Source organism: Dermacentor variabilis, unplaced genomic scaffold (genome assembly GCF_050947875.1).
Source record: "Dermacentor variabilis isolate Ectoservices unplaced genomic scaffold, ASM5094787v1 scaffold_17, whole genome shotgun sequence".
Classification (NCBI taxonomy): Eukaryota; Metazoa; Arthropoda; class Arachnida; order Ixodida; family Ixodidae; genus Dermacentor; species Dermacentor variabilis.
The window spans coordinates 10,031,357-10,044,017 of record NW_027460335.1 but is presented as its reverse complement, the minus strand read 5'-3'; the positions used below and the strand labels follow the sequence as shown (position 1 = coordinate 10,044,017).

General features: G+C 46.1%; 1 protein-coding gene across 1 annotated transcript in view; it reads right to left on the bottom strand.

Moving 5' to 3' along the window:
• Positions 1–4,238: 4,238 nt before the first annotated feature.
• Positions 4,239–12,661, bottom strand: part of LOC142568187 (uncharacterized) — a 150,142-nt gene continuing 141,719 nt past the window's right edge. Inside the window, exons 8-9 of the mRNA XM_075678241.1 lie at positions 7,887–7,979; positions 4,239–4,402 (exon numbers count right to left, since the gene is read on the bottom strand). Of these exons, the coding sequence (XP_075534356.1) occupies positions 4,239–4,402; positions 7,887–7,979 (257 nt within the window). The remainder of the gene's footprint in view (positions 4,403–7,886; positions 7,980–12,661) is intronic.

The following is a 12,661-nucleotide window of genomic DNA, read 5'->3' as shown; positions in this document are numbered from 1 at the left end:
TATTTTAGTCGCCGAGCTGCCGCTAGTTCATCATCATCATCATCAGCCTGATTACGCCCACTGCAGAGCAAAGGCCTCTCCCATACTTCTCCAACTACCCCGGTCATGTACTAATTGTGGCCATGTTGTCCCTGCAAACTTCTTAATCTAATCCACCCACCTAACTTTCTGCCGCCCTCTGCTACGCTTCCCCTCCCTTGGAATCCAGTCCGTAACCCTAATGGCCATCGGTTATCTTCCTTCCTCATTACATGTCCAGCCCATGCCCCCCATTTCTTTTTCTTGATTTCAACTAAGATATCAGAAACTCGCGTTCGTTCCCTCACCCAATCAGCTCTTTTCTTATCCCTTAACGTTACACCTATCATTCTTCTTTCCATAGCTCGTTGCGTCGTCCTCAATTTAAGTAGCACCCTTTTCGTAAGCCTCCAGGTTTCTGCTCCGTACGTGAGTACTTGTAAGACACAGCTGTTATATACTTTTCTCTTGAGGGATAATGGCAACCTGCTGTTCATGATCTGAGAATGCCTGCCAAACGCACCCCAGCCCGTTCTTATTCTTCTGATTATTTCAGTCTCATGATCCGGATCCGCAGTCACTACCTGTCCTAAGTAGATGTATTCCTTTACCACTTCCAGTGCCTCACTACCTATTGTAAACTGCTGTTCTCTTCCGAGACTGTTAAACCGCTAGTTAGTGCATCTATTTTACTCATGAGTGCTCTGATATGCACGTTCTGTTCCTGAATCTGGGCGTTTTGCCTTTCGATTAGTCTTTTCTGTTCTGTACATTCGCCCCATCTTGACGTGTTGCGGCATTTTGGTTAGAGGAGAGAGGTGGGGTAGGGTTGAGGGGTAAGAACTCTCTGTCCTTCCCTAGAGCGACGGAAGACCTTTCGGTCCTGCGCTCCTTTTTCTCGGCGAGTATCCCCCGTTGGTGGGACTCATCCCGAGTTCTCGATCTGGTCCGGGACCTCGAACGGGATCCCCAGCACCTCCCGCTCGAGCTTCGACTGCCTCCTTTCTTCATCGTCTCCCAGCGGCGGCCGGCCTTGGAGCAAGCCGATGGCGTCTGGTCAGCCCCTTTCGGGCCCCCCGGAAACACTATCTCCATCGTCGGCGGCTTTGGTGGCCACCCTTGTGGGTCGGCGTTCTCGAGCGGCTCCGCGAAGAGGTGCTGCGTTGGGGTCGCCCTGCAGGACCTCTTTCCTCTTCGTTGCTTTGGTCGTTGGCCCGGCGCCGCTCCAAGCGGCGGTGCCGCACCACGTAAGCCGTCTTAAATTTTTCCTTACAGGCCCGGTCGGCGGTGAGGTGCTTGCCGCCGCTTAGGCCGCACTTAGGCACGCACGCATGCTCTTTGTCCGGGTTCGCGATGCCGCACCCCCGGCAGATGCGATTTTGTGGACTGGGGCACACGTCCATTCGGTGTCCGACGCGGCCGCACTGGTAGCAGACGCCGATCTCCTTGCGGTGCATGGAGCATTCAACGAGCAGGTTCCCGTAACGTACGTAGTGGACCTTGGGTCCCTCGAAGGCGATCACCATGGACCTGGTCTTGCCAATTCGGTTCGGTTGCAACGCCGTCGGGTTATGCTTGTGCACCACTACGTCATGAATTTCTTAGGCGGTGTCCTCTAGCGGGATGCGTGAGGCGCCGATTCGTAAGCGCTCACCTCGTGGAACGTCTCTCGAATGTCGATGCGTTTCACCATGGCGTACTTGTCGGCATGCTCCCTCTTCGAGAATTATGTTCTGCTGATGGTTTGGACAAATACTAGCTTCTCTTGCTGGAATTGCATCGACATGGGCCGCCTCAGTAATGGCTCGGCTGATTTCGACCCGGGCCACATCAGTCACTTGAAGCCCGCCGCGTGGCCGCATTACAATCTTCACGTCTTCGCGTGGAAGGTCTGGCATTCTCGCGCCCTTGAGCAGCTTGTCCTTGTTTACTAGCTTCATCCTGCGACGGAGGCTATTGCCGGTGGTGCCATCGGGGTCATCGCCACGTGTGTTGCTGACATCAGCTGTGGGTTCGGTGCCATCTTGGCTTGCGTGGCTCCTTTGCTTCAACTGCTTGCCGGCCGTTTTCCACCCCTGGGCTGTCGTGAGCTGATCTGGCAAATTGTTTTGCCACCTTCCTCAATTCTCATAGCGGTTGACATATTCGGTCAATTTCCGCTTGCCAAATTAGCGATTTGTCAGTAATTGTTTGCGGCTCGATGCGGCCTGAGGGTAGGCCTACCGCTTCCCTTGGCCGAAGCCGAGCCCGGTGGGCGCTCCTCGTGGATCACAAAATCGGCTATAATTACCGAAGAAATGGACCCCTACCTCGCAATTGGGAATACCGATGGTCCACGTAGGTTCATACATCCGATAAATGCACTTTCATGAAGATCCGAGTTGAATAATCGGCGGAATTAGTGAAAATTGAGGGAGCTGACGTGGAACACGTTCATTCACTAATGCAATAGCTCATACTCCCCATTTTCGACCTACCCACCGAGAAATCTGTTCTTCACGTAAGACAATGAATGGATCATACGCGCCCATGAAAGCAACAACAAAAAAGTTACCTGCCTGAGAGTCTACTGACCTTAAAAATCTTACCTTTTTATAACTAAGCTACTCGAAATGCATACCCACATGATGAGACGTATTAGTTTATGCATAACAAGAACTAATTTTACATAAAATTTGGGTGCTGAGTTTTTGCACACGCGGATTTATTGACGGACACGACAAATCCATGGAACCCTAGCCACAAACAGCTTCGCTGTAAAAAACAATTTTGTGTGCATTGTCAACAAATAAAGATATCATGTCGCATATGAATACACAATTAAACAATCCGCAGTCCCTGAAGCAGACTCTTTTAAATATTTAAGTGTAAAAATGAACAACTACTTTAGCCGGTCGCAACACGTCAATAATGTTTGTGCGTCTGCTTGGCGTAAAATCTGTCTTCAATGACACAGGCTTAAACACTCACCTCCAGCCGGAAAACTTCTGGCGTTCAATAATGGTAAGGTCGTGCTTAGAATATATTTCGTTGTTTGTGACCCGTCAACAAAGAAACATAATTAACTGGAGCAGATAAACAACATGCTGTCGGCTTCGCTTTTAATTGTTATGAACGTTGTGACTCCCAATCTCATTTAATGTCTGAAAATAATATTTGCACCCGAGACTCCCAAAGAAACACAGAACGTCTAAAGTTGTTTTCCGCCTCCAGAAACGTGAATTGAAACTTTATCATTCATTCTCTCTTTCGCCGCTATCAGCCAGGCCTACTAGCAGTTGCCACCACAACAAGAAAACCTCCATTCTCACAAGCAAATTGTTTTTTTGTTCCTTTTATCCATGACCAATCAATGAATGGAACACCCTGCCCGCCGATGTATTCCTGTCCGACAATGTACCATGTGTCATTGAAAAACTGGATTTGTAATAAACCTGCGTGCGTGTGTTGACCCTAAAGCATGTTACTCTGCGCGAAAAAAGGTCAGTTGTGTCTATCCTCCACGTGTTGCGCTTGAAAAGACTGCATTGCTTGTATCAAAATTCTTTTTTCACTCCTCTTTTTTACGCGAGAAACGCTCATTGATTGTGTTGTACCTTACGCCAGCTCTTCCATTGTACATTGTTCGTTTTACTGTGTCAACGGTCGTTTTTTCCCTTGCAATGTTTGTATTTTTTATCAACACCACATATATTACAAAGCTTCTCCTGCGAGGGCTACCCATGTTGGCCTACACTATTCTGTAAATAAAAAGAAATGGTGACACGCGCGGCATTAAGAATAGGACACTCAGAGACCAACTAACTCTCCAATACAACAACAACTTCGTTTTGAGCGACTTGGTTCATTTTGAGTGAAACTGAAGCGCTCGACCTGCTGTTTGTTTTTGATTCCTCTCCTCATTTTTGCGCTTCTTCAAGTTTTACTTCCCAATAATGTTAGGATAGGCCCTGGAAATCATATTGTGCATGCAGTTTATACCACCTCGTTGCGAAACCCTTTTCATAAAGAAAGATTAACCTGAAAAAAATTTCTCCTCTGCCTTGACGTAACCGAAACGCAGCCACCCATAGTAGCATGACAGTTTCACCAATTTTGTTTGATACGAGTCTGGTTTAGCTATTTCCTACTGTGCTCTGAGGTTGTAATGGATGATTGTAGCGGTTATACTACAAGATGTACGCCTGCTCCGAAACGGTTGTTATACCAAATATCTTTATTCAAATAGTGTTCAAAAAGCTACAGTTGAAGTGGTAATTTACAGACGGGTAGCTATACAACGATCCTTTTATATCACTGCACTTTTTGAAGAATGCATCTTCACATTTCGTATGGTTTTGTCCCAAGCTGGTGAAGTCCATCCAGTAGAAGCACATAGAATTTCCTGTAATAAAATTAGTATATATGTCTCACTGATTAAATGCAGGTTTAGACAAGAATTACCAGCGTTACCAATGGTTTTAATAAACCTTCCTTTCTTCGCCTATCACCTCCTTGCGATGTAAATTTTGATATCGCTCGCCATAAAAAGGAGAGGCTGCAAAATTTTAGTAAAAAGCTAGTGTGGTTTTTTTTTGCCCATAATAATATGCTTCTCTCAAACAAGAACACTTCAGAAAGCGGATAATTAAAATTTCCACGTAGGCAAATTTGGTGTGCAATGTAGTTAGTATAAAAGACACTACCTGTTGTGAATACCGAACTATTTTTACTATTATCCTGTCGTTTAGATTCCCGACAAGTCTGTTTTCTTCCCAAGGAGTTAAAGAAACACATATCTCGTGTGAGTTATTTACATGCGCTTTAGGTAAAATGCGTAGAGAACGGAGAAGAGAAATCAAAACGTGAGCAGTGGACAGAGACCACGGTAACACTATGTTGATGGAGACGTCGAAGTCTTCTAACCTGCTTGCCGTAATTATTTTAACGCGACAGCGTTAAGGAGCTCGTGTCGCAGAAAAGCCGGTGTCGTCGGCGTCGGCGGCGTTGGCCGTGAGCGATAACTCCCAGCAGGCACTTCATGAATAAAAAAATTGGAGGACGCTTAAGCTTCGCCTTCAAGAGTTGAACGCGACAGCGTTCCCGTCGACCCGCCAAGGGGTGTAAGACAATGGGCTACGGCGCAGCGACTACGCGCCCCGCATCGGACGCGGTAAGCGTCGAGCAACGCAGCGTTCGGCGCGACAACGAAATGTGCGCCTGAGCAAGCGACGCACGCCTGAGCCTTAGAAACAGCTCGTTTCTAAGGCAACACCGCGTTCACTAGAGGCGCTTTTGTACCGCTTTGAAGCATCGAACTCGTGGCTCAGTCGTAACGTCTCCGTCTCACACTCCGGAGACCCTGGTTCGATTCCCACCCAGCCCATCTTGGAAGTTGCTTTTTACTTATGAAGTGCCTGCCGTGATTTATCGCTCACGGCCAACGCCGCGGACGCCGACGCCGACACCGACGACACCGGCTTTTCTGCGACACGAGCTCCTTAACGCTATCGCGTTAAAACAACTTGCAAGACGGGCTGGGTGGGAATCGAACCAGGGTCTCCGGAGTGTGAGACGGAGACGTTACCACTGAGCTTTTTTTTTAGCCACGAGTTCGATGCTTCAAAGCCGTACAAAATCGCCTCTAGTGAACGCGATGTTGCCTTAGAAACGAGCTGTTTCTAAGGCTCAGGCGCGCGTCGCTTGCTCAGGCGCACATTTCGTTGTTGCGCCGAACGCTGCGTTGCTCGACGCTCACCGCGTCCGATGCGGGGCGCGTAGTCGCTGCGCCGTAGCCCATTGTCTTACACCCCTTGGCGGGTCGACGGGAACGCTGTCGCGTTCCACTCTTGAAGGCGAAGCTTAAGCGTCCTCCAATTTTTTTTTGCCCCTCCTAAGGTTATTCACGTGGACGCTGAAATGAACAGTACGAATAGAGGACGAGGACGAGCGATAACACACACTGCGTGGCTTTTCAACTTTTTTTGATGACGTACGAATATATATGCCAACTAGCGCAGCTTGCGCAAGCGCGGCAGTGAGCCATCAATCACACACATCATGCGACAACACATCAAATCACACATCATGCGACAACAAGCAATTGCAAAAAACTACAGGGTATCTTAAGATCTCTCTTGAGAACGGCACAGCGAAAGCCTGCTCTATATCCTCCTATCATTCCCCTCGTTCTCCTTGCCTCTTCTCTTTGACTTTTTTTTTAGTCATTACTGCTCACTACGAAGCATCTTTAGTCATTTGCAATCAATTGCGGTCATTACAAGTCGTTGTTAGAAATATTGGTCATGTCAGAGTAATCAGTAGTCATTACAAATCATTTCAGTGATTATTAGGTAATTAATACGCATTTTTAGTCATTTCTAATCAATTGTAGTCGTTAGGATTCATCTTTAGGCATATTGATCATTTCGTAGTCATTAGTAGAAATTACTAGTCATTTCAGGCACTGTTACTCATTACTGGTCATTACTAAGCATATTTAGCCCTTTATAATCAATTGTAGCCGTTACAAGCTGTCGTTAGACATACTGCTTATTTCAGAGTCATTACTAGTCATTACAAGTCATTTCAGTCATTATTAGTCAAACTTTAATTGCCTTTTAAGAAGAATACAAGTATAGTGGTTTAAAAGCGCTTGATCTATCAAAGCATCGAAGCATTATAGTATTTTCTGTGGTCACCATTGCAGTATCTTTGCTTTGTTTCTGCGGTCCTTTTTATACTATTATGCTTCGAGTTTGTGTTTTAGGTCGCGTTTATTACATTCCTGAAATCCCTTGATAGTGTGCACAATGAAACACAAGCGTCCATCATTGACCCGTAGGTGCTCTCGAACGTTTAAACTGCAGCGGCTGCCTTAAAACAATCGTTTCTGTTTGAGTCATTGCGTCGTCTGCACCTGCAACACTGAAAAACGCACGAAGTAGGCCCCTGACAGAAGCGAGGTACTCTACAAAGACCTCGCGACGTCATAAAGTAAGAGAAAAGGAGCGCATGAAATCTACGGTGACCTTCCTAGGCTCAAACGTACAAAAAAGTGGCGAAACAAAAGGGAAACTCGTGTCGAATTCTAGCTGTTTGGTTTAATTGGCGCTTAATATGAAATTGAGAATTGACGATAGGGCATGCTTGCCTTGCGATTGATCCTGCAACTAAAACGAATGAAATGAGTCTTTTACAAGTCGCGGATACCCTATTGGTAAATCTTTAAACTAGGGAGACGTGTTCTCAAAAGATAGATGATGGTATGGTCAAAATAAATATTGACGCCCCCGTAACCTCACGAATTACGTGCGTTCCCCGAAAAACAGTTTGGCGTGATCATGGCCAGCCGGTGGTTGTCTGGCCAAGGTTTCGTATCTTATTATTGCCTATGGTGGTCGAGTGAAAAAAACAAGCTACTCTTCTGTAGGTACATAAATATAGGTTGACGGGCACGGACTTGCCATCTCTCGAAGCCCATATTAGCCGCTTACTTGAGTCCTTGTGCTCCGATACAATCACGTCTGTACATTACTACTAGTCCCGCGCGTTCAATTTGAATAAACTTCTCTAGTTGTGAAATTGGTGAAAAAAAATTTTCCGTATAGCTGCCTTGTCTAGCAAGGAGTGCTGGCACGCAAACAGCGAGAATCCTGTTAAAGCATTCACAGATAAGCATTGAAAGATTTCACCTGTCGGGATAGCGAAAATGAAAAAAGACGACAGGCTGTGATATTTTCGATTGCCAAAAATAAATGATAAGATACATGGTCAAACTAAGTGAAATACATAGTAGAAAGCAACAATCAAAAGAACTGCAAAATGACCAGCAAACAGGTTTCATTTGTTTACTAAGAAGAGAAGAAGAGAAAAAAAATGCCGATTACCTGAAGTTCTTAACGTCCCCATAACTAAGCAGCTTTGTTCAGCTGCAAAAAGCTTGAAGCTTCCACTTATATCGGGATCTCTCGTATCACCATCTGTAAATATGAATTAGGTTAGATCTACGTTGGTGAAAGAAAGACATTGTTGTGTGGGTATCTGAGTACGTCATGTATTCAAACACTGACTGTTGATGGTGTACGGGTTCTTTACATGTCCCTGTTCCGAAAAGGTAAATTAAATTTCGGTTGGTCGATGCTGATCCCTGTGCAAAATATTGAGGCAGATTCAACGCATCTTTATGGAATCTACACACAGCTAAGCTTGGTTTAAACGAAGTACCCTAAGCTACGTCGGGCATATGTGCGAACAATCTAGTCTGTCGTCTTAAAGGTATGTTAAATCCACAAGGAGGCGGGGGAAGATGGAGCGCCGAACAGTGCAGACATGAAAGCATCGGCTCCGTTTTTTTCCATGCTCCGCTCTCCAATTCTGTGACGACAACGAAAATAAGCATACCACTACATCCGCGAGGCGACGGCGAATCGACTGAAACCGAGATTCGAGGTGAGGCTCGTATTTTCACAATTTACGGAACATTTCCTTCTCCTACATGCCGAGTTGAGCTTAGCGGAGCTAAGCTTGGTGAGGAGTAGGGCCTTTGTTGGGGCCTAGTAAGCCCACCTGCCCGCAGGTATGGCAAAGACAAACATGGGAGATGAATATTTTGCTGGTAATAAAGAAACCAATGCTCTGTACGACTTCGGCTGGCAAGTAGTGGCTGGCCGAAGATCACGACCTAGCATAAAGGCTTCGGATGAGGAGAGAACATTGCCACGTAATCAGCGACAGCATGGCGTCAAGGGAACCGCCATCGGTGGAATGGTTAAGAATCGGATTATCAAAGCTTCGAGGATGCCTCAACTGCCTCAGGAGCACAGAAAGATCATTATACGACCTCGAGGAGCACTAAATTTGAAGAAGGTGAGCACCAGCACGATTGGTTCGACAGTCGTCGAGGCGTCCGGCCTAGCGGAAGAGAAGGCCCGTGAAGATTTTGTCTGCCAAAACTTCACTCAAAATATGATCGTAGTCAGCACGCCTAAGCCTGAACATGCTGTGAAGTACGTTAGAATAAAGTCTTTCAAGAATATGGAAGCGGAATACGAGGTAAATGCATACGAAGCGGCACCGCATGCCACATGCAAAGGCGCCATCCGAAGAGTACACATTAGAGACTCGCAAGCTATGACAACAAGAAATGTAGTGCATGATTTGAACCCACTTGCGCTGGCTGCCAAACGCATCAAGACGTCGGGTTCAGTCATTGTACTTTTCGATGGACTCAAAGTGCTCAATTTTGTCAGGTATGGATCCACACTAGTGAGATGCTACCTTTACAGGAAGCAATTCGACGTCAGCTTCACCTCCGGAATGGTCGGACACCGCTCTCATGTGTGTCCAACACCTGACTTTTGTTCAATGCAGCGAATGTGCATCTTTTAAACCAGGAGATGGACATGGGTGTGTACCTAAGTGTAAATTTCGTGAAGGCGATCACCCTACCGGTGACAAGTTTTGTAAGCAAAGATTTCAAATTCCTTACGTCGTACGAGTTCGTCGAAGAGAGCGCAACAGGACTCGATCGTCAACGAGAGCGTAGTCGCAGGCACAACAGCTGGCGCCCAACCATTGCCCCGAGGACAAGTAACACTCAAGCTCCAGGAGTCGCACCAGATGCAGGCATCGTTCACAATCCAGGGAGAGAAGGCGCTCCAAGTCAAGAGAAGCGCAGGTGCGCTTCGTGCAAAGGGACACAATACCTGGCGAGAAGACGCTAGGAACCACCTGGGCTAATAAAGTGAAAGGTATGGCGAGGGTTGCTGGGGGCGCCTCGGCTGCTGTGGGCGATGACAATGATGCCAGAATAGAGAGAATCATTAAAAAATTAACTTCTTTAGGAGAAGCATGTGAAGAATTGACCAGGCAGGTAGTTGAGCCTCGTAAAAAAGAGCAGTCGAGCGCTGCTAGAGCAGAGATAGATAGCCCTGGAAGCAAAAGCAACGATCCAGCGGAATCCAGCTCCCCTGCCCTTAAAAAGAGGGCGGTCAGTTCCGAGGATGATTCAGTCTTTTCAGCCATCAGTGAAATAAATGAGGCAGTTAAAGTGATAAGAGAGACGCTGGAAATGGGCAACTTTAAAGTGGACAAATTGTGGAAACGGAGACTAGCGGCGGAGAAAAGACTTCGGAAAATTGAGGCGCGAGGGGATGACGACGATGAGTATCAGCCATCGGAGGCGGTTAGTATAAAGTCCATTCCTGGATTGTCGCGGGGCATCACAAAGAGGGAAACAGCGGGTAATAAAAAGGCAGCCTCGCCTAATGACAATGGAGAGTAATCATGGATTTAACGTGCGGCAATAGAATTGTCGCGGGTTCCAACACAAAAAAGAAGCACTGCGACAGGTAATCAGTTCATCTGAGGCCAGGCCAAAGGTAGTTATGCTGCTGGAAACTTTAGCAGACGAAATTATGCTTACTGGGTACTAAGTTATATGTAGAGACAAAAAAAAATGGAAAGGTGGTTGGCGAGCCTCATCGACAAAAAGTTCCCACACACTGAGCATGATATTCATCTGAAACATTCCAGGTTTGAATTCTAGTTGAAATAATACTTAAAAGGGAGAGAGGTAAGATGCAAAGCATTTTCTGCTTGAATATTTACAGTAGTCCTAACGACATGAGATGACGTTTAGAGCACTATTCAACAAGGTGCTTTCGGTTGCCAAAAACTCCCCGCTCATTACTGCAGGGGACTTTAATGCTCCCTATCACACGTAGGGATACACTTGTGACACAAAGAAGGGAGAGGAGCTACGGAGTCTTGCCATGGATCTGGGGTTATGCTTAATTACTGATCCGGCGTATACCACCCGTTGTGGAACGTCCAAAAGCAGGGACTCCACACCAGATCTTACTTTTGTAAACAATTCGAGAGGAGCCAATTGGGAACATTCAAACTGTGATCTCCGCAGCGATCATTAAATCATACACATACCCATATGCATACCGAGACAGGAAACTAGAATCTTCAAGTTCACTGATTGGGATCAGTACAGAAAAATCAGGGCGAACAGCAGGGAAGTGGGGCTCCTAGATGCCGAGCAGGAGCCCCTTCAGACATGGGTCACCCAGCTCAGAGAGGACGTCCAGGAGGCTACTAACGACATCAGGACAGAGGAAAATATTGAAGCTATGGACAGCAAGCTGGCGCATCTTATTGAGGCCAAAGAGGCCATATTACAGAGATGGAAAACGAAGAGACCTAAAAGAAGGCTAAGGAAAAAATGTGCATTAAACAGAGAAATTGAGGATCACTCGAAGACTCTCGTGAAGCAACAATGGGATGAGATCTGTAATTCGGCTGATGGTAGATTCAAACATGGACGTCACTGGAACCTCTTAAAGGACTTGCTCAACGAGAACGAAACAAGGACAAGCAAGAGAACAGTTATAACTAAGTTGGTTCATTAGGATAGCCAAGATAAAACACAGAGGGATATCATGGATTGTCATGGATTATCTCCCACTTAAACAACCAAACGAAGGAGACGAGAGCCCTGAATATACGGGAGGCATATGTGAAGAAGTTGACTAGGACTTCACTGAGAGTGAAGTGAGGTCGGCTCTTCACAGTCTTAATGGTAGATTGGCGGCTGGACCTGACGGACTAACAAACAAGACATTAAGGAATCTCGATGATGAATCAATTTCTTATTTAACTGACCATGTCAATTAATGTTGGAGAAAAGAGGTATACTCACAGGAATGGAGGGTGGCCAATACTATCCTCATACCAATGCCAGGCAAACAACTCACCCTGGGCAACCTCCGTCCTATGTTCTTAACGTCTGGCAAAGCCTCTGGCATGTCTAGGCAAAGCTATGGAACTTGTCATCCTAAATCGACTCACAAAATACGTTGAGCAGAACGACAACCTCCCATACAACTTGACCGGCTTTCGTCCCGAACTGTCAGCTCAGGATGCTATGCTGCGGATCATACATAAACTTATACAGGCCAGCCCAGCGCATGCGAAAGCTCTTTTGGGATTGAATGTGGAAAAAACTTTTGATCATATAAAGCATCAGGCAATACTTGACGTTCTCTCGGAGATGGGGTTAGTTAAAAGAAATGTTAACATGGTTAAGGAGTTTCTTAGAAGTAGAACTGCAGAACTCATGCTGGGTGAGCTTAAATGAGAAGCTAAGAATTTGCGAAATAGAGGCACTCCACAAGGGCTGTGCTCTCACCCATGCTATTCAATTGAGCAATGTCCGAGGTTGCAAGAAATCTGGAGAAAATTAAGGGAGTACATTATGTGGTATATGCCGACGAAATAAGCACATGGAATGCCAAGGGCAATGTAGGACAGAAAGAGACCAGATTGCAGGAAAGGTTATATGTTGTATAGAACACACTGAAAGACATGGTGTTGAAATGCTCGGTAGCCAAATCAGAACTCTTGGTCATTAAACATCGCAGACAAGGTCCTAAACCAACAGGTTACATTCCGGAAGATGAGCCAAGAGTGTACTTGTACACTCATGAAGGATCCGCAACCAGGCTAGTTGAAAAAATCTAGGTTTTTGGGTATCACATAGAAGGAAACAATGCTAACTATAGAACAATACAATATATCTCGAATAAAACATGAAGTCATTAGGTTACTAAGAAGAATTACCAATAGACACAGAGGCTTAGGAGCAGACGGCGCT